At 36.0% G+C, this 23,430-nt stretch overlaps 1 protein-coding gene across 17 annotated transcripts in view; it reads right to left on the bottom strand.

Annotated features, from left to right (window-relative positions):
- LOC125646664 (soluble guanylate cyclase 88E-like) overlaps positions 1–23,430 on the bottom strand; it is a 62,857-nt gene that overhangs the window by 6,733 nt on the left and 32,694 nt on the right. For 6 of the 17 annotated variants that reach the window (XM_056140244.1, XM_056140243.1, XM_056140252.1 and 3 more), the window contains 6 exons: positions 16,598–17,438; positions 15,622–15,654; positions 15,347–15,518; positions 9,162–9,297; positions 8,451–8,580; positions 4,197–4,343 (listed from right to left, as the gene is read on the bottom strand). In XM_056140244.1, the coding sequence (XP_055996219.1) occupies positions 4,197–4,343; positions 8,451–8,580; positions 9,162–9,297; positions 15,347–15,518; positions 15,622–15,654; positions 16,598–17,380 (1,401 nt within the window). In that variant the 5' untranslated portion in view covers positions 17,381–17,438. Of the gene's footprint in view, positions 1–4,196; positions 4,344–8,450; positions 8,581–9,161; positions 9,298–15,346; positions 15,519–15,621; positions 15,655–16,597; positions 17,439–21,514; positions 21,575–23,062; positions 23,178–23,430 lie in introns of all 17 variants that reach the window. The other 11 variants (XM_056140254.1, XM_056140260.1, XM_056140258.1 and 8 more) reach the window with 7 other exon arrangements.

Below are 23,430 nucleotides of genomic sequence, written 5' to 3'. Positions count from 1 at the left end.
TTTCATCCACATCACATTCATTTCCGGGATGATAATTAGCGAAATTACTGGAGAACTGAATGGGATTGACAATATGCCCCTTTTCATCCACAATTTGAAGGACTGGAGCCAGTATTTATAGTTACTGTATTACATATGCAAACATTTCAATTGTTGGAAAAACATCGAACCATCGCTTTTCGATTCTTAACATTCATAAAATTTTGAAAATAACTTTCCAGAAATATTTCTTAAATATACCATTACATTGTGCGTTTTATTGATTTATTTATTTTGTTTCTTTCGCGCTCATACATTGTTTAAGCAAACATTTGCTCAGTTGACTTGTATAGGATAAAATATATTGTCTTTTCAGGTGGGTTCAAGCCAATGTTTATGTCAGAGATTCAAAACTTTCATCAGATGGAATGTGTAATTTTCATAACTTAAATTGAAGGTTGCAGGGCCAAACATTTTTGGTACCACTTGTCAGGGCTAATTGGAGGAAATATTTATGTAAAGACTTTTAAAACGAATGCAAATAAGTCTTCATCGTTATTTCCAATGGCTATTTTTTATCAATTACGTGTAGTGTGTTTTGTACTGCTGTATAAAGTATTGATCCATGAATTTACCCTAGACAGCGAAAGTGAGACTAGTGGAAGCAACATTGAATGAAGACGAAAGTGAGACTAGTGGAAGCAACATTGAATGAAGACGAAAGTGAGACTAGTGGAAGCAACATTGAATGAAGACGAAGACGAACCATGCGGGAGAGTCTGATTCCACAACTAGTGATAAAGTAGGTCTTCCCCTCGAGAAGTGTGATCCCATGGGGATCTGGTCCTCAGTACCCCCTTGCTTGTCGCAAGGGACGACTAAATGGGGCGCTCCTTTGGATGAGTCCGCAAAAACCAAGGTCCCGTGTCACAGCAGGTGTGGCAAGATATAGATCCCTCCCTGCTTAAAGGCCGTGAGTGAAGAGCATAGGTCTAAATTTTGCATACCTTCACCGACAATGTCGACCTCTTCATAAGAGCGAAAAATTCTCGAGTGGGACGTTAAACAATATACAACCAACCCGGGAAGTGTGTGCTCTTAAAGATTTTCCACCGGAGGGTGTGGTCCACCGGAGGAGGGGGTACTTCACACTAAAGTAAGACTTAATTCCGGGGGAAGTCTCACTCTGTTATACAGAGCTTTCCTGGGAGGGAATCTCATTCTACAACATCCGAAGTATCATAGTATCCTCTATTAATTGTGTGGTGGGTTTCTTCCCCCAAAAAATGTATGAATGACCCACTTCGCCGTTACATTCGCTGCTCCAATGAACACAAATCGCCATTATAAATTTGTCATCCTCTTCTCAATCTGCGAAATTATTGGTATGATGACTGTCGCTCCAAAGAGCGTGCCTCCACTTCTTTATTATATTTGTGTGTATTATTATACGAGTGAAAATCCGTACTGTCAATACTTGTACATCTATCAGAGTCCGATAAGCTCATCGGCGACACTTTCGTGCTCTTTAGCATTATATATATATATATATATATATATATATATATATATATATATATTAATTACTTTTATTTACAATACATTTATTTCATATTATTTTATTGATTTTCATCATCTTATAACCTCTAGCGTCCCTTGTAAATAAACCATCCCCCCTGGGAATTACTTGCTTAATGAAACTTCCGACTTATTCCACTTTCATTTGAGCCTCACTAATTCATGTTTCGTCTTTTTCAACTTCATTTAACCCAGATCACATATATGACATAAATCGTTAACACTCGATCATCAATATTTCGAAATGAAACTAAAGCCAACATGCAAAGTGAAGATGAGGTTACAATACAGAATGGAATGTAAAAAGAAGTTACAACACAAAAATGAAGTCCAGCAGAGGCAAGGGAACTTTCGTTAATGTGGCGATAATGAAAATATGGTTTTAAACACAACAGATTTGAAAAACAACCCCTAATTTTAAAAAAATGTTTTTGAAATTGTTTTCTGAAAAATCGGTTTGAAAAATTATATTTTCGTCAAATTATAACGAATCGATTGATTGATTTTATATTATTTAACGTCCCTCTCGAGAATTTTTCACTCATATGGAGACGTCATAAAAAATTGAATGGGATTAAATACATGCATTAATAAATATTTCCAAAGAATATTAGAAATTAGCCGATTAGACAACAGCTATATTTAGCGATGATAAAAAATGCAAGTACCAACAGATTGATATATTTGTGTCAATTTTACTTAGAAGTCCTTCCGACGAAAATTCATTCGGAACTTACTCATTGAAGGTGACATTCTGATGTACAAGGCCGAATTATATAAGGATCAAAAGGCCATTAACCGAAGTTGTTTTCTCCCTCGTTTCTCTCCTCCGAAAATAAATCTTTTCTTGACTATAATTTGAAATAAACAACCAGAAATGTATTGGGTTTGGTGCGTTCGTTACAAGATCGCCTTTATATAATATTTTTCTCAATACATATCTATATGAACGCTCATTTTGATATATTAAACAAAATATTAACAACATATATACATATACATAAATTAGTTTCATATTGTTAGGGCGGGGTTTGGAGGGATTATAGCATGTCTTTACAATCTTGTAACGAACGTCACAATGCCCAAACACGCGCCTGTCTCACTATTTATAGTGAGCGCCAAATCGGTCGTGCGTAAAATGAGTACTAAGAATAGCTCGCCTATTTTCGTAAATGTAACTTCAAAAAACGTTAAGAAATACCCCTCTAAGTTGTAGGAGTATTTGTACATCGAGTTCTAACGAAGCTTCGAAATCATGTGACTGCAGTGTGTATACTCAGAAATGGTGTTTCGGCACTAACTCAAAACTATCCTAAACAGTTGATAAATTTGAAATAATTCAAAGTCTCTAGTATTTTTACCATAAATTACGAAATTAAAATACATGTCTACTGATAAAAATATTGTCAATACATGCACATGTGTATTATATGAAAAAGGACATGGTAACATCATGCAGATTTGTAGCCTTTTCATGTTTTTAAAAAATCTTTCCGTCGCAAATGTAGTCCTTTCGAATCTCCTTGAATGGATATTAAAATTAAAACTGGATAGAGTTACGTATAATATATATAATATTACGTCAATAAAACATAAATTGGATCAGATGTAGTATCGTATGTGGTTGGTTGACCTTCCTCCTTTAATTGATAATTATTATATCTATTTTTAGTATTTGGAATTTAAATAATCGTTTAAAAAGATATTCTATCGTTGTTTTTATTATCACTATTTTCTGCACATCCACTGAACAGTACTTAGAAAATTAAAAGAACTTCAATATTACACTGAACACCAACAACCTGAAAGAGGAAGTAAACATAATATTGAGTTTTTCCTATCTGGAAAATCTCAAAAGTGGGTCGGCGACCATAGATATCCCCCCCCCCTTATTTTTATACCCCCCGCAACAAGTTGTGGGGGAGGGGTATACTGGAATCGGGTTGTCCGTCTGTCTGTCCGTCCGTCCGTCTGTAGACGCAATGGTTTCCGGGCTCTAAAGCATTATCCTTTCCACCTACCGTCACCATATCATATATATGGACTACCCATGGGATGAATATGTTCCCTATCGATTTTGGGGTCCAAAGGTCAAGCGCACTGGACATCGAAGTAGCAATATGGTTTCCGGGCTCTAAAGCGTTATCCTTTCCACCTACAGTCACCATATCATACATATGGACTACCCATGGGATGAAGATGTTCCCTATCGATTTTGGGGTCAAAAGGTCAAAGGTCACGCGCATTGGACATCGAAGTAGCAATATGGTTTCCATTTAAATTCTTTAACGGCTTTTTTCATCGCATGGAGATGCTGTGTTCCTAGATACCTTTTGGATCATAATACTGAAGTTTATTCTGAAGTTTGCGAAAATAAGAAGTTTATACCTATTACCAACACCCTTTGGGAGATTGGGGTAAGCGGAGGGGGTATTCTTAGTGAGCATTACTCACAGTACCACTTGTTTACTTTTTACCCCAATCATTTTCATTGATCAGAATCTAAGGGATAACCTGAAAGTGTAAAACAAATTCACCTAAGTGACGTGCACATTCGCCGTAACCTATTATGGGAACATCCATTTTATCGCAAACCCGTCTTACCGGAAGGACCCGAAATTTGGCAGTTGGGTTATTACCTGACAGGTAGTTATGGCTGGTTCGCCCCGCCTCAGTCGATCCGCCACTGGTTTTGGTATCATCTGATAGAGCAGCGAGTCCGTCCTCTTCATCTCAGCATCCAACTTTCTCATACTTTCCTCCAATATTTTGCTCTTCTGTTGCTCCTGTTACAAAACATTTATAATTAATGTGATAAAAATAGAATAAAGAACTCGGAATTAAAACTTCAGAACATTTCTGATATCAATATAGTAGTGGATTTCATGAACAATGCAAATGAATACATGGTCCTATTCAATAAAGTTCAAGATTTCCTAATTGTAGCAAAGATACTGGCGATTAAACTCTCTATGGTTACGTAAACTATATGAAAGGTTTCCAAAGACGACTCATTTTCATTAAAGCTAATCCAATATTGCAAGTCATAAAATATACAAATAAAACGTTACTACGACCGAAATAGATTACAGGAAGAACAGTTTAAAATGGCGTATGTGCAAGGTGATGGAATATTGTGGAGGGAAGAAAGAAATTTTAATTAAAGATTAAAAACAACTTCGCTACTCTGTCGTGGGATTTTACTGAGCAACAAACTTATCTTATTTAATTTTTTGGTTTTATGTTTTTTGTTTTGATGAAGTAGTGGAGCATTAGAACATTGCACCATAAATAATTAATTGAATGGTTCCCAACTTTTTGGATATACAATCTGCCGCGAAAAATCGTCTTGTGCGGAGGCGGCCATTTTTTTATTAGTATTTTTTTTTTTGGCTGCAAAACCAATTCTTGTATACTGTAAACGACTTAGCAATCTACGTCGACGTGTCCGGTTGATAATGAAAAACTCGCCCTTTTTGTTAATTATGAATCCACAGTAATATGATTTTCCATACACTTTACTACCTTATCTTGTTTAATTATTAATCTTTTATAGGCAGGTGTATAACATAACACAATAAACTAGACTCCATTTCACCGCAGACCCATTATAATGGTATTTTCCAACCTATATGTAAAAGGATCAGTCACGGAAATGGTACTAAATACTATCTCCAGGTAACCTTATAGTTGTCAGTCGGCGATGCCTAACGAGGAATGCAGGGATTGTGACAACCGCCATTATGTACATGTAATGACTGAAACGTCCGCTTATGAGTGAGAATCTCCCTAGTTGTATGATTTTATCGGAAACAGTGCATAAAGATGGGAATGCGTGAACAAGTACATGTATTTACTTATTAACTTTAATCAGTGCAACTTGTTATCAAACCGACATTATGGTGTTGTTACTAATGAACATTTTGATCTATTTAGTAGGAGTTCAAAAATATTCAAAATGTTAGAACAGACTTTAATTAGAAGCGTTGCATATTGATAGCGAAATGAGAGCATCTTTCAAATTGTAAATGGACATTTGTTCTAAATTATTAATCCTAACTTTATTACCAATGACCTTGATTGTAGCTAAATGACCATGGTAGAAAGTCACAATACTATATAGTTATGAACAACCTTCTGTCAAATATGAGCTAAATGGACATGTTAAAGGTCACGACACTGTCAAGTCATAACCAGACTACTTAACAAATATTAGCTTCTACGTATACTATTTTCATGGTCGTACGCTTGTTTTGAAACGGGGGTGGGGGGGACATAATATAACGATCTAGTTCGTCAATACAACCTACCATTGGGTCAAATGTTGTCTGACGTGTTTCATACCGATTGTTAGACCGTTCTTGGCACATTGATTTTGATTACGGATAACTCCGTTTACCTAATCCAGATATAGGGCTCATGGCGGGTGTGACCGGTCGACAGGGAATGCTTACTCCTCCTAGGCACCTGATCCCACCACTGGTGTCTCCAAGGGTCCGTGTTTGCCCAACTGTCTATTTTGTATTACTTATAGGAATTATAAAATTGATCACTGTTCGTTATCTTCACATTTCATATCGTACAAACGAAAACCCTCTCACAATAAGTAATCTACATGTATCAAATTAAAAATTAATTATACATTTAGATAAAACAAACAGGGAATCTACTCAATCTGGAAATCCCAATGATAGGTTGTATTGACAAACTAGATTGTTATAACAACCATAGCATTTGCAAACTGCTGACTTTAAACGAGACTGTTGAAACCTCTGCACCATCAATTTGTTTGTCAGTAGCCTGCCTCGATTTAAAAACTTACCATACACAGAACAAGCTCTTGCGTGTCGAATCAGTCAAGATATATAAACACCATATGCAGGTGATAATGGAATATTGCTACATAAATATTGGAGGTTGACGATGGAGAAATTGAAATCATCCCGTTTGTCATAAAGTTGAGTTGTTAGTTTACTGTTGATATCTACTTTCACTAAAATATCTAAATATGAAGGAGAAATGGACGACTCTGTGGTGTCTTTTATTTCGAGTTCACAAGGAGAGATCGAATCGACATATGAATGAAAGTTATTATTGTTAATAGATAAAACGTCGTCGATATATCTAAATGTCGAATTCAAGGTCAAAGCAAGAGATTTTGTGAAAAAATTCTGTTTCATAGGAATATAAAAACAGGTCAGCTAACAAAGGAGCACAATTTGTGCCCATGGGAATTTCAACAGACTGTTGGAAGACCTGATCACCAAAGACCACGAAGATATTGTCAATGAGGAACTCCAGCATATTTTTTATTTCAACTTCAGAGTACCTGTGCGTGGAATCAGAGTGGTATTTAACATGGTAATGATGTTGATTGATTGATTGATTGAGTATTGTTTAACGCCCCTCTCGAGAATATTTCACTCATATGGAGACGTCACCACTGCCAGTAAAGGGCTGCAAAATTTAGGCCTATGCTCGGCGCTTATGGTCTTTGAGCAGTGAGGGATCTTTAACGTGCCACACCTGCTGTGACACGGGACCTCGGTTTTTGCGGTCTCATCCGAAGGACCACCCCATTTAGTCGCCTTCTACGACAAGCAAGGGGGTACTGAGGACCTATTCTAACCCGGATCCCCACGGGATTGGTAATGATGTAATATAGTATATGGTAACGATGTAATATATTATGTAAAGATAGGCAACTGTTTCCTATTTATAGTTGTCTACATTTTCTTTCTTCACAATGCTACGCCCCTCAGTGAAAACATTTTGTACAGTATTTTAACTAGTACGGTCTATTTTGAAATTTCCAGTTGGTGTTGAATTTAAGTTTTGGTGTGGAAGGTTTAGGACTATGGGTTGATTCAAATGTTTGAGCAGCTAGGGTTAAATGATCAGACCTCGGTATTAAAAGTAAAGCCAAATACACTCATTTTTTAAAAGTTATGACTGACAAAGAATCAGAAGATTGCTTGCTTGCTTGTTTTACGTTTCGTCGAGAATTTTTCACTCATATTGAGACGTCACCAGTTGTAGGTTTCCCTTGTGACAGGTCGATTCATTGTGACATGCCGAAAATGTGCAGTGTGCATAGGACTACCTCCTATGCACACTGCTCATTTTCGGCTTGTAGCATCAACGCTACGGGAAGAGGGCAGCCAGAGAAGTTGATTTCACAGTTTCTTGACAAGCAAAGGAAAATTTTAAAATGAATAATAAGAGGGGTAACTTTGCCTAAACTTCAAAATCCTAAATCGTGCGAAGGGGATCCTTCACTGATTGGCTGTAGGTATAATGTATATTTCTATACACTGATCTGATTGGCTCTAGGTATATGTCTATGTCTATACACTGACCTGATTGGCTCTAGGTATAATGTATATTTCTATACACTGACCTGATTAGCTCTAGGTATAATGTATATTTCTGTACACTGACCTATAATGTATATTTCTATACACTGACCTGATTGGCTCTAGGCTTAATGTATATTTCTATACACTGACCCGATTGGCTCTAGGTATAATGTATATTTCTGTACACTGACCTATAATGTATATTTCTGTACACTGGCCTGATTGGCTCTAGGTATAATGTATATTTCTATACACTGACCTGGTCGTGGGTATATTTTACTCTTCTATATATGGACCTAGTCTTGGATATATTTTTTACACTGACTGGGCGGCCCTGGGTATATAATATACTTCATTTTTCTATACAATGACTTGGCACTGTACATCTAATTTTTCTATACACTGGCTTGGTCCTGGGTTACCCAGTATTATTAACTTTGTATACTTTGACCTGGTCCTGGGGATATTCATGTTTTACTATAAACTTAGTTGGCCCCACGTTACCTGGCATTGTTGATTTTTCTATACACTGACCTGATCCAGGGCAAGCTTTAATTCCGCTGACTGCTGGGTCCCAGCCAGAACTAAGTCTCGACTCGAGTCATGCATACTGAGATCATTTATATACAGCCCAGCCCGGAACATTGCATCAGGGTCTTCCAACCTAAAAAAAATCATTCACATTATTTACAGATTGGTTAACTAAATTCTAGTCCAGCAAGATCAATGACAACATAGTGATGAGACATTTCGCAGCAGTAAATTTTATAATAACATCATCTAATCACCGATGTCCACACACCTTCACAACTTATGTTAATCAGATGTTATTTAATTAGGCGTGGCTAGTAATATATTACACTCCCATTCCACCATCTGTTATATATCTTACACAGGCGTGGCTAGTAATATAATGCACCCCCATCCATCATCTTTTATAACTTACATAGGTGTGGTTAGTAATATAATGCACTCCCATTCCATCATCTTTTATAACTTACATAGGCGTGGCTAGGAATATAATACACTTCCATTCCTTTATGTACATCAACTATTATAACTTACGTAGGCGTGGCTAGGAATATACACTTTCAGCCCATCATCTGTTATAACTTACATAGGCGTGGCTAGGAATATGATACACTCCCATTCCATTATGTACATCATCTGTTATAACTTACATAGGCGTGGCTAGGAATATAATACACTCCCATTCCACCATGTACATCACCTGTTATAACTTACATAGGCGTGGCTAGGAATATAATACACTCCCATTCCATCATGTACATCATCTGACCCTTGAGGCGAATGTGGTATCCTTCTTCCTCGTCTGATGACTCCTTGTCCAACAGTTTAACCTTTCGAGAATCCTCCTGGTCTAAATATATTTATAACCCTTATAATTGACTTTGATTGAAGCAAAGACCATGGATTAGGGTCGTAACACATTGTCCAATCATTAGTTACTTTTGTGCTAAATATGAACTTCATTTGCCTCTCCATCGTATGATGTACATATTTCTAACATGTTTGCAAGTCTTTGATCTTAGCTAATTCACCTTAATTCATGGTTATGTAGTAGCATGAACTCTAATATCTTTCCTTTACAAAGTCATGGCCATGATATAAAATTCTGGATTTTTAATTACCTGTCCTTTTTACCTTGTTTACGTGATTTTGACCAGTTCAACACGTTTCCGCAAAAACATGTTACGATTCCACAGATTGTTTTTACTACCGGTATTCCGCGAAAAGTATGGTATTACAATTCCGTAAATATTTTAAATTTTAACAATACAACACACAGCACTGTGTAAAATACCAACATCCATTCTTAATTCTAAGCAGTATCACTGCATGAAATGTTCTAAACTGTACAGATATAAATTTGGTGCCAGAACATATTGCATGTCAGGCACCAAATTTGTACCCAACAGTCCTTGAAAAATTAATTCAGGAAACTTCATGTTTTATATCGAGGCACGCTACTGACAAACAAGTTGATATTACATGGATTTCAACAGTCTCGTTTAAAGTCAGCATTTCGCAAATTCTATGGTTGTTATAATGATCTGGTTTGCCACTACAACCTATTTGTCTGACATGTTTCATACCGATTGTTAGACCGTTCTTGACACACTCATTTGACTACGGATTACTCCGTTTAACTGATCAAGATATGGGGCTCACGACGGGTGTGACCGGTCGACAAGAGATGCTTACTCCTCTTAGGCACCTGATCCTACCTCTGGTATATCCAGGGGTCTGTGTTTGCCCAACTATCTATTTTGTATTCCTTAAAGGAGATATGAGATTGATCACTGCTCGTTATCTGCACCTTTCATTACGCATATTCTGTACACAAAAAATCAAGGTTTTTTTGTCACTTTTACATACTGTCGCTGGTGCTGTCAGAGACATCGTTTTGATGCAAGTTGTTGTTTGGGGTTTTTTGCAACATGTCCGTAAATACAAATATATTTAGGTTTGGGGAAGAGAATCGAGAATTGAAATGGGCATGAAAGACTCTGGTCCATTCGTAGTGCGATTTTCCCCAATATCTGGAGTTGTTGCCCAATTTCTGGTGGAAACTTTTTTTATCATTACTTTTTTATATAGTATAATTAAAGTACATAATATGTACAGATTGAATAGAACTTGTATTATGATTTTTCGTGAGAGAGAGAGAGAGAGAGAGAAACACAAATTTGTGGTGGAAATCTAGTCTTAGATTCTGCAGACACATAAGATCTTATAATCACATGAGTTGAACTTGTCGCCACAGGTAAATTGCAGAAACGCAATGCGTGGGTACAATATTACCTGTATATTATTTTGCGGAAACGTAATGCATGGCTACAATAATAGCTGTGTATTTTTGCGGAAACGTAACAACACTTTCTGCGGAAAAGTAAAAATAACATTTTTTTTTCAAAATTTGCGGAAAAGTAATACGCCGACTTTGACACATTGTCTGATTAAAGACAACCTTTTGTGTTTATAATTGAGTCATGATTATCATCATTACTCATACATTTATTAGATTTTTTAATTTTTGGGTATAATTATTTGATTAAAAATGTACAGTATAGCTTCTGCACTAGATGTGCAGGAGTATATATATATATATATATATATATATATATATATATATATCTTAAAAGATTTTCAATAGTAATCGATATAGCAAAGTCCTTGAGTCAGAGACAATGGGTTTTAGAATTAAATATTTGATAGATTGATTGATTTTATATTGCTTAACGTCCCTCTTAAGAATTTTTCACTCATATTTGAAAGAAGTTTCTGTGATCTTTATAACCAGCTCTCACTTTACAAGAACTTTTTCACGACACTTGCTAGAAACAAAGATGAAAACTAAATTCATGTTTGTATAAAAAAAACTTGAATACAATCTACCGTATCGAATGTAATCTATTTCCATGATTTCTCAGTTGAGTCCAAAATCATTTGAAGGGTGATATATTTCAACTTTGAACGTCATAGAAAATTTACAACTTTATTTTTTAAAGAAACTTTATATTTGTACTTATTACAACCAAACTAAGCCAAAAGATATATATCAACTTATACATCCATATATATTTTTTGCATCAAGTATCCCTAAATACAATAAATATTTACGTTTTCACTACAAAAACCACAGACCCCCGCCTAGCATCAAAGCCCCTGATGATTTTGTAGACACGAATTTCGCAATATTTGTAGAACATTTTCTCATTGTTATAACTATTTCATTTCGTTCTTTGAAGATCAGGAGTTAAGGTGATTGTAAAAGAAATAAACCATTCTCACTGTATGAGCCATTAGAATATATCCCCTTAAATAAAGAGCTGATGACGACGACTTTAAGGAGGAATAGTTACAGTTTCCTAGCTCGAAAGAAACTGCCGTCTTCACAGGAATGTCACAAAGCTGTCTTAGCAAATAATAAAAGAATTCATCAAAGATGGTACATAAGTACCTGTAATTGGATACTGGCGGAAATAAAAAAAAAAATTCACGGAAATGAAAAAAAAAATTAGTGGAAAGAAAATGTCGATTCGCGGAAATTGAATGCGCCGGCTATTCGCTTAGTGGAAACTTTTAAAGATGGAATTATACATAGATGCATTTGTATTCAATATCTGACAACTTAATTGGCCATTGAAATTAGCTGACAATGTCTGGAGTGAAGCGTGAATTATTTATTGGACTGGGTCATGTTTATGTATTGTCTGGAATCTTGTGTATTGGAGATTTTGGACAAAGACTCCAGCCTCCGGGACATTTCAACAGATTTAAGGTAGAAATCGACATTCTACATTAGATATATTCTCAACCAAGTTTTCACTTTCGTACTGAGTAAACACGCAACAGTAATCTATAGAGTTTTTCTAATAAATATTTTTCTTAAATATCAGTAATTTTATCACAATTTCTTAATTACGATATGGTTCAGGAAAACTAAAGAAGAAGAAAAAGGTTTCTTTTTATCGCTCGAACGACTGAAATAAAGCTCATGGAGCTAGTTTTCAAATCACGAAATGCTTACCACCTCCTCGCAACGAGTTGAAGAGGGGGCATTGGAACGCTGCTTTGGGAGAGGGGTGGGTCAGTGAGTAGTAGCGCAAGAGAAAATCAACTTTACATAGTAATTTGTAGAACTTTATCGATTTCCAAAAACTGAATGGAATGTCTTGTGGGAAGGATTCAAATGAAACAGTACATTTGTACTACATGGTACGCTGTCATTACTATAGCCTTTCAAGATGAGAGTCAAAGACCTAGGTTACTAGTATCTAATATATTCGTAGTAATGATATCATCAATGATGAGTCAATTCTCCAATATATACTTGCGCCATTACCTTGTTGAGGGGGATTACTTTATTCTTCCTTTTTTTGGCCAACTTTATCCTGAATTTTGTGAGTGCGTGCGTCTCTGTTGTGTTGCTACATTCTCGTGAGATTAAGCCGAGCACACAGGTGATAATTCTTCAGAGTAATGAAGGCTCACTAGTGTTCTGGTCTGAGAAGTGTTATATCACCTAGCACTCTCGGGGTATAACGTCACTCAAACCCGACGACTAGTCATCCAATTTCACCATATTTACTCTTTTACGAGATCAAATTTTTCGCAAAAATGATTAGACTTATCGAAGCTTTTCTATTTATCGCATCAAAAATAATCCCGATCTCCTGGAAAAACTCATTGAGACGTGAACAGAACAAATCCGACAACAAACATTAGGGAACACATCATACAGATAGTGACTTACAAACAAGCCCAAAGTCTCATTATCTTTAAAATTAATCTTGACCAATCCTGTCTCAACACAAAGAAAAATCATTAACCTGATTTTATAACTTGTTAAAATGTTGTAGGTCTATTTCTTTATTCATTTTGTGAAGTTGGTACGCTTCACAAATCACAAGAACTGATCTTAATGTTTTATTCAATAGTGTACATAAATTCCATTGAGTTAGAAACTTTTCATGAACAATCGTAAAATTAATCTTTAAAGTAAACTTGATGAAATTATGTTCCTAAATAATAATAATAATACTAATGAAGACTTTAATTGATTTTCTCATTGAACTGCCACTGCAGCTATCCCTATATATCTGGGAGGTAAGGACGAATGACCGTAAAATGATAATTATTTTCAATAATTAACAATTTTTAATTCATGAAATCATAAACCTTTTCATGTTTCTGAGCAAAGTTGTTGCAGGGTGTATTGTGATTGCAAATATGATTCAAATTTTCATTAATTATACATGCGAGTCTAAAATATAGGCTACATGAAAGGCGCTAAATGAAGTCAAAAGGTCTAGTCTTTAATTTATCGTAAGAAATAGTCGTGTAAAGTGTTGAAAAGTCATACGTTTTGATGTTGTTGATTTGAGAAAAGTTTTGCGATTTCAAATTTACTAAACGTTCTTTTTTAGAATCCATAATTGATTTACACGATAAACTATTTGAAATTAGAGTATCGTATTCTGAAATTTTCAAAATATTTGGTATATTTAATTATTTTTTTTAAATGTCCGTTTTGAATTTTCAATTTATGGTGTGGTAATAAATTTAGAATTATGGAAAAGGGAAAAAATAAATAAATGAAGACCGGTAGCTCTAGGGGTTCCCTGGAGACCTCTGACCTGTCGACCATACACAAAGAACAAACTTTATATGTCCATGTGAACTCGAAGTAAAAGACACCATAGAGTCCTCCAAACCAGTTTCATTATTAAAAATGAATATTAACGGCAAACTAACAACTTCATGACAAACGGGAAGATTTCAGCTTTTCCATCGTCAACTTCCCATATTAATGTAGCAATATTCCATTGTCATCTGCATACGGCGTTAACGTCTTTCAACTGATTCGATAAGCAATAGCTTGTCGAGGCAGGCTACTGACAAAGAAGTTGATGTTACAGGGGTTTCAACAGTCTCATTTAAAGTCAGCATTTTGCAAATTCTATGGCCGATTGGTTGTTTTGATCTAGTTTGCCAATGCAACCTATCGTTGGGTCAAATGCTGTCCGACTTGTTTTATACCGATTGCTGGGCCGTTCTTGTCACACTGATACTCCGTTTACCTGATGAAGATATAGGGCTCATGGCGGGTGTGACCGGTCGACAAGGGATGCTTACTCCTCCTAGGCACCTGATCCCACCTCTGGTATATCCAGGGGTCTGTGTTTGCCCAATTTTCCTTACTATATTGCTTATAGGAGTTAAGAGATTGATCACTGTTCCCTATATCCACCTTTCATTCACCAATGTTATTTAAAAGAACACCCCTTTGATAGTTGAGATATCTTTAAAACTCATAATAACTTCAAAATAAAACTTGCTTTGAATGGACAGTTATTTGCATCGTAAAAGTCTTTTCTGTTCATACTAGATACAAATACAACTGGTACATTTAAGTACTAAATGTCTACCTTGTTCACCTTATTTGGATATATAAACAATGGAAGCAAAGAGATAGTGTAAGCATAGCTGGTAAATTCCGATATTTATATACCCAACAATACAAACAATCAAAACTTTGTATCCATAATTATTGAAAAGAAATCACTTTCTTACGCTTAATAAACCACTCACTAAGTAAAATTCTAGCTATATATCGGAGAGTGTTTGGGGTACTTTGATTAAGAATAAATTACTACACACTGTAATCATGTCCTAAAAACGTATAATTAGAACAACTTTACGCATTTAGAATGAAAAATATCACAAGGCACTTTAAAACCAGCAATGAAATCTACAGACATACAAACCTATTTTCGATCAGTGCTGTTGATAAAACTAATTATTTCATTGATTAATCTATCTGTCCATTTTTTCTTTAGACATAATATACCTTGATTATAATTTTCTACAAATATTAACAAGTGTATTCCATCTCCACTTACCATCGGCTCCGTCACTACTGAGAGTGTCCGTGGGGCTCAAAGGATTCTCCTTTTTATCGTTTTCATTGCTCTTTTTAAATGCTTCTCTCGCAATTTCTTCAAAAGGGCATCCTGAGCGCTTAAGAGACTTGTACGACATCAGTTCGAAAACGTTGTTTGTATGTTGTAAAATCTGTAATCGTTAGCAAATGGGAAAATATAGTTTTGATATGTGTTTATACAGTGTGACAATTGATTTCACAATTTGGTTAATAAATAATCCAATTTGGTCTTACTGTGCACTGGGTATGGCCAAAAATGAAACCAAACTAAAATAATAACTTAGTGTTGGAGAAACATCCTTCTCTAGGAACTATATGTACAAGTACCAAACAACCGATTCCAACAAATACTAAGGAGCTAAATAAAAGATTTACTAAGAAAATGAACCGTCTGTGTCTATCTTGTTTCCACAGAGGAAAGACATTCCTTTGAAATATATCAAATGATTTTTGGAATAGGAATTTTCAAATGTATCATGATATGCAGTTACAATTATTGAATGTTATGCATAGATACATGTATATATATGAATTAGTAATAAAATATACAGGTATCTAATTAGACAGAAGTTATCTAACTTATCAAACACAATATCTACTGTGTAAAACACGGTCGACGTGGCTTGGTGGTTTATATCCTCGTTTCGTGACCAGAAGATCGCGGGTTCGAGCACCGTTCATACCTAGATCTTGTCAAACATAAGATATAAAAATAGGTCATGATTGCTCCCTCACCAAACGCTAGACATTTAGAAATAAAGAGTCTCTTGTTTCACAGCAAGCGTTGTCACGATAGAAAACCCTTACTGCTATGAATAGGTACATGTATTTCCTACGACTAGTGACGTCTCCAAATGAGTAAAATATTCTTCATGGGATGCCAAAAAAGAAAAGGGTAAAACAAGCTGGTTGTTTCGTTTTTTTTCAAAGGAAAAGCAATATTGAATTTCAATATATACTTGCTACACTTCTCCGACAGAATTTGTATAGCCTTTAACACATATCCCAGATAATTCTAAGTAAATTATCAGACATCTATATTCGAATTTCCAAATTCTGTCTATAAACATAGAGATGAAATCATGTGTATTAAAGGCTTCTCAAGAAAGACAACATTATATACTTCGGCAATCACCATATTTATTTGATGCGACGGGGGTTTTTTTTTGGGGGGGGGGGTTAAAATAAAAACTTTTATACGTGTACTTACCATATCCCAATTAAAACCGATAAGTGGACGGGTCAAAGAAAAAAGAGCGTGAAGCTTTTGTCCTTTTGCTGATGGAAACACTGCAGCAATCCCAGAGCCGATTCCTCTAATTTCAAAACTCCTAGTAAAGACAATGTGAAACGGAAAGAGGTTAAAAAATACACTACTATTCAACGGGAGCGAGTTCGAAGCGAATGCTTGCTGCTTCACCAATTCTTCTTTGAAAGCGTTGTTTTCGAAGTGTAACCTGAAGACCACGTGGGTCGTACTTTCCTGCACCTCTAGACTAACGACATCGATGATGATTTCCACTTTGTAAAACAGTTTTCCCACTTGCCGAATTTGCCCTTTAACATAGTGGACGAACCCTTTCCTTTTACTCCTATAATGAAGCGTCAAGCCAGTTGTGCTTTCATTTGTACAAAAGAAAGACGGGGGTTTGAGTTTTGGGTAACTGAAGCGTAGATACTCATGGAGATTGTCGAGTCCGTTGAGGAAATCACGCATGTTTCTGCCGAGTACACTCAAAATTTTATCGTAACCATACTGACCCACAAAACTTACAAACGACACACCGAAGGCATCCATGATGTCATCCTCTTCAATATTTAGAACGAGAGAGCAAGCTCGAGCTAGGTCAGGAATGATGCTTTCGGAGTACCTTTTGTGTGTTGAGAATGCCATCGTCTCCACGCGAGCCAACTTCCGAATTTTCTCCCACGCATCGTCACCATAAGTTTCCTTCAAGTATATTTCGACTGATTCCAATAATAACCCATACATCGTGGATCGCTTTATGTGCACGGGCACGCCATCTTTTTTTCGAGAACGGTCTTCATACCTGCGAACACACAAAATAAGATGGCTATAAATATAATTTAGTTGTAAATGATAATAATGATTGTTAAGTTCAATTAGATATCCATTGTTTTGATGCACATTGCTTCCATTGATATGATGAAATATTTATAAATCACTCACAAATCAGACGACATTTTTTTTTAGAATTTCAATTCAAGTACATGTAACTAGATTTGAAATAATATATTCACTGTCCGAAAACAGTGAATAACATGTTCTGTGTAATTGTTTTTGCATTAAATACGGAGAAACAAGTTCCCTGGATATTTGCTGACTCTATATATTGCTTTTAATATGACAAACGGAAACACGTGACTTGACAATTGCTCGTGCGTAATACTTGGATTCACGACAAATGACTAAAAGCCGATCGAGAGAGAGACGAGGCATTTTCCTCTTCGGTCATAAATTCTTGTTACATTTGAAGGATTCTTTTGAATTATGAGTCCGTGTTCCGTAATTAAGACCAAGCTAGAAATTCTGCTGTCCCATTGATTACACGCTCAAAAGTTCAAACGAGAAATTTCTTCAAGAATTAGCGTCAACAGAGACACATTTAGCAAATCACAAACTTTGAAAGAGTTGAAATTTTTTATCGCTTTCACGTGTAAGCTTTTAGATACTAAGTTACATTTTATATTGAAAATGATAATTAGAAAGTATTTTACTTCAGAAGGCGAAATACTATACATATATCGATATAGTAAATATAACTGGTGAATGTTGTAAACTACATCACATGTTCATTATCACCATTTAAAAAATATTTTTTGACCTGACCAAGCTTACTCTTAACCTGTACGAAATTCTACGTATTGCAACAAAGATTAACGAACGATAACCTCAAATGTAGTCATTCTCCTCAGAGGACGGTTCAGCGTCGAAAATGTCCAAATTATTGCATATCCTATCGACGGACGGAGAGTTTGAAGAATGTCCCTCTGAGGGGAGTTTGGGGAAATCATTATAAGATAAATACACATTCTGCATCAAGGAAAGGTATGTTTATTTTTCTACATAATGAGCATCGGGATCTGGAGCAGTCCTTCTAGTGCCCACAGGTCACGGCGCAGGGGCCACTCCAAAAATAAAATCCGCAAGAAGTATGCGCGACTGTCTAATGTAATTAAGTTTATTCACGCTTTTCTTCCCTTTCTTTTGTTACTGAATGTCTATTAAGCGAAACCTATACCGGTGTTGTATAGTAGCCTTTCCCCCTAGCCATCTTTCCCCCCCCCCCCTCCCCGGAAAAATGGCTATATAGTAGTCCCCCCCCCCCGGAAAAATGGCTATATAGTAGATCTTCCCCCACGGAAATGTGGCTATCTAGTAGGATTTCCCCCTCTTTATAGCCAGATGACCCCCACGGAAAACCTACTATATAGTAGATTTTCCCCCTTCTTTTCATTCCGGTTACGTTTACGGCGGACCATCCCCATACATATTCTTTCTATTCTGAAATTAATCCTTTTCTGGCTATTCATTTCTTTTATATCCTAAATGGATATTTAATTTCCGAATTCCCTTGATTGGGATTTTTGGAAATATACATTGATTCAACAAACATCGTTTCATTCAGTCGAATGTTATGTAAAACAATCATATACGTATTTAGAATGTAAAATCAGAATATTTCGTGCTTGTAAAACAGCACCTATTTAGGCAACTCAGAATTTGTTAATTTATCGGATAATTATTTATCGTTCGAGGAATCAAAATTGTCTCTCTCCAATTGATTAACACAAAAACTTTTCATACAGTTAGTGGAGTAAACTTAAATTGTACAATTCTGTTGGTTGCCTACCCCTGATTCCAAATTGCCGCTACTAAGGAATCAACTCGCTCTCTCGCTAGACATAATTCTTTACACTTCATTAGGGGGGAGTGAGATTTTTCAATTGAATTAGATGTTTTTAAGAGGAAACTTTTCCCCCAACTGTTCCCGGGTCATTGGTGGATTAATAGATGTGAACATGTTATTGATATAATCGTAATTATTCCAGGCGGTGGAACTCAGTCCCAGCTGTACTGTCAGTACTTTGATTTATACATATTGGTTTACAAAATTTCTCCATTGATGAATTACCGCCGCAGTGGTTGAGAGGTTAGAGCGTTCGCCCCGCATGCGGAAGGCCCGGGGTTCGAATCCCGGCCGCGACACACCTAAGTCGTTAAAACAGGTAGTGACAGTTCCATCGCCAAACGCTCGGCATCAGGTGTGAATGTCACAGGTCCTCGGAGGTGACCTTAAAAATGGATGACCTGTGTCACAGTAGGTGTGGCACGCTAAAGAACCCTCACTGCTCAATGGCCGTAAGCGCCGAGCATAGGCCTAAAATTTGAAGCCCTTCACCGATCTTGGTGACGTCTCCATATGAGTGAAAATTTTTCGAGTGAGACGTTAAGCAAGATACAATCAATCAATACAATCCATAGATGAATTTATTTTGAATCTGACAGATGGACAGCGTCATCATATTTCATTCCTATACGAAGAATAATCTGGGAAAGTTTTGATTTTTGATATGCATTCCTAAAACGTTTTTAGCTCGCTCAACTGAGCTTTTCTGATCACCTCTTGTCCGTCGTCTGTCCGTCTGTAACCTTTCCACATTTTCGACTTCTTCGGACCAATTTCAACCAAACTTGGCACAAAGCTACCTGGGGTAGTGGGGATTCAAGGTTATTCAAATGAAGGGCCACAATAACAGCGAAATAGTAAAAATGCATTGACGACTTTTTAAAATGTTCTTTTCCAAAACCACTGGGCTAATTTCAACCAAACTTGGCACAAAGCATTCTTAGATTAAATCTGTTTAAATGAGTCATAGGGCCTCTACAGGGGGATATAATAATCAAATAATGCATTTTTTGTTGTTACCTTTAAAAAAAATTCTGAATCAAAGTACTAGTATAATGATAGTTTTGCTCAAGCTTGTTTATTGCTAGGACCAGTTTATTGCTCAGGTGAGCAATGTTGCTTATGGGCCTCTCGTTATTTTTCAAGTTTTATATAACAATTTTATAAAATTGTAGGGTAGAATTATTCAAGTGTTAAAACTGCAGTCCTGCACATACATTCATGTGCGTTTCTCTCTGATTTATGGATTTTATTTTGTTAATATTCTTTTACAAATAATATGAAAAAGCTATTATTCTTGAATGTTTCAAACTCATTTCTAGAATGCAACTGGAAATCCTATAAATATTCATCTAAAGGTGAATATAAGAGATTCACTAATTTTCTCCCTAATTTGTCTCCTTGTAAAATGCTAATACCTTGCTACTTGAGGAGCCGTTTTTCGAACATAAATTACGTAACTGTTCTCCGATACAGTTTAAAGTCTTAAATGAACTCAGCATAACATCTTATAAATACCATTTATAATAAACATTTTAGGTCACCTGGGTCACTCAGGTGACCTATTGCTATTGGTCTGTGTCAGTCGTCGTCCATTGTCCATCGTCCGTCCAGCGTAAACAACTTCTCAAAAACTACTGGACCAATCTTTACCCAATTTGATATGTAACATCTGAAGGAGAAGGCAACCAGAAAACGTAAATTTCATGACCCACCATCCCAATTGACCTTAATGTTGGGATAAAAACTGTAAAATTTATGCAATTCTTTAAAACTCTTCTCTACTCCTAGGCATATAGCAGACTAACTGAATATATAGTAATGATGAGTCAGAAAGCCTCTACCAAAATGGTAAATTTCATGACCCCCGGGGCAGGGGTTCCTGAGTTTGGGCGTGGCCATATTAGTCATTTAATGACAATTCCTTCAAAACTCTTTACTACTAGGCAAATAACAGACAAATTGAGCATATAGTAATGATGGGCAAGGAAACCTCCAGTCTAATTAGATTGGGAAACCTCTAACAAAATTGTTTATTTTGTAAACCAGGTTACAGGGTTTCGGGATGGGGGGGGGGGGGTTAAATGATCAAAGAGAGTTAATGTTTATAATGCTTAAAACCTTATGTCTAGTTATTTTGATGTTATATGAAAACTAGATAAATAAAAAGATGAGGTGATCAAGATGCTGCCTACCCGAGTAATACTTTGGGGGAAAGACTCTGCTTTGCTTTGTATGAAATTCCGTCTATCAATCTGCCAAAATATATTGAGATATTGAACACTGAATGCTTTTGTAAAGAGGTTACATAATGCAGTCTACCAAACGTTTCAATTGTAAAGGCTTTGGGGGATTGTGCATATAAGAGCCTTTAAGACAGGTCCATGCATGGGCTCAGATGACCGTCAAGGCCTATTGAACTCTTGTTAATTCAAGATACGATACAATTAAGACTGCAGAACATCATTGAACATAAAGATTTATTCTGATACATTGTAAGTGGGCTTACTCTTTGTTTTCCACAAAATGCTTTTTATGAATTTATATATAATTTCGTATGTTTTATACTTTCTCAGTAATACCGTAAAGTATATCTCTAAAATGTATCTCTATGAAAATACATGTATTTACATTCAAACTATCGGCAACATACACTCTTCGATACTCAGATCTATGCAATATCAGTACTTGTTGTACAAAACCTGATTGACTTTCCATAATCTGTTTTCTAAAATCAAAACCAAAAACGTGAGGGGGTAACCCTGCTATGGGGGAAGATCTAATATATAGTAGACTTTCCCCCTAGGGGGAAAGGCTACTATATAGCCATTTTTCCGGGGAGTAAAGCTACTAAGGGGGAAAGGCTGCTATACAACACCGGCCCAATTTAGAAAGGTATGGAAATCCGGGGGGGGGGGGGGGGGAATGCTTTCATGAAACTTCCATGCTAGTCGCGTTTTTAAGGATCTATAAGACAGATTAAAAGCAGACCGCTGAAATTTTAATAACTGATGCAACAAATTATTCCAAATACTTTATATTTTGGGCCCAGCGAAGGGGTCACAATCTCTGTTTTTGGCCATTACGCATTTTTATGCTATAGTTGTGAAAAAGTGATGATTCAACTCTGATTACGGATTACAATTAAAAAATAAATGTGTGAATAATTACAGATAATCGAATGGTAAATGTCCGTGCTTACATCACACTCGTGCGTTTACAACATGACATGATTAACGAGTTTGATCCGAATTCCATTTTCCTATGATAAGACACAGATTTTTTCGACAATATGGTCATCTGAATATTTCGTTCAGTATATCAATATTATATCTTGTATTTTCACACGAGTTCGAAATGTTTTTCAAAATTTTATATCAATTATTCAATAAAAAAAAAATTGCAATCGATCAGAATGTGTGTAAAAACAATCTGATTAAAATCATATCCTTTGATCCGCTCACAAGTAAACACACTACTTATGTAGCGATCTCTGTAAGCGGATCAAAGGATCTGATTTTAATCAATGAAACTATTTTCCTTCGTATCTCAACGACCGCGGTCTGACTCTACTGAGTTTCTTATTTCATTTCATTCATAGAATACCGTAATACTGATATCTTTATTAAGATATAACATTGAATTGGAGGAATATAATGTACCTTAAAGAAATGGAGCGCTACTCGTACATTTACCCTACGAAAAATCGTCCGTAAGAAAATCTCAAGATTACTACGACCTACCAAGTTGAAGATACAACAATGAACCGTTATTGTTACGGGCGTGAGAGTCATACATGCGTCAGAAGTCGTGGCACATCACCAAAGACTGGTTTCTTTTCTACTCTAGTGAAAACCCCTAGAATGGAACATAGCAAACAACAATAACCTCGATACAGGCATCTAGTTTGTTGTGATATTAAAAACGAAATTCGTTGTAAGGAATCCAGCGGGGAGATTCCGGTCACTTCATGAGATTTGTCATAACCCAAAAGTGAATAGCTAATCATGTTAAAGGCGTAATCAGACAAAAGTTAAAACATTATTTTCATATTGTAACATTTTACAAATACGCAACATTCGTTTTTGAATGAGGTGCATGCAATGTGTGA

The sequence above is a fragment of the Ostrea edulis genome, chromosome 6 (genome assembly GCF_947568905.1).
Source record: "Ostrea edulis chromosome 6, xbOstEdul1.1, whole genome shotgun sequence".
Lineage (NCBI taxonomy): Eukaryota > Metazoa > Mollusca > Bivalvia > Ostreida > Ostreidae > Ostrea > Ostrea edulis.
Note: the sequence above shows the minus strand (reverse complement) of the source record. Positions and strands in the feature narration are given on the sequence as shown.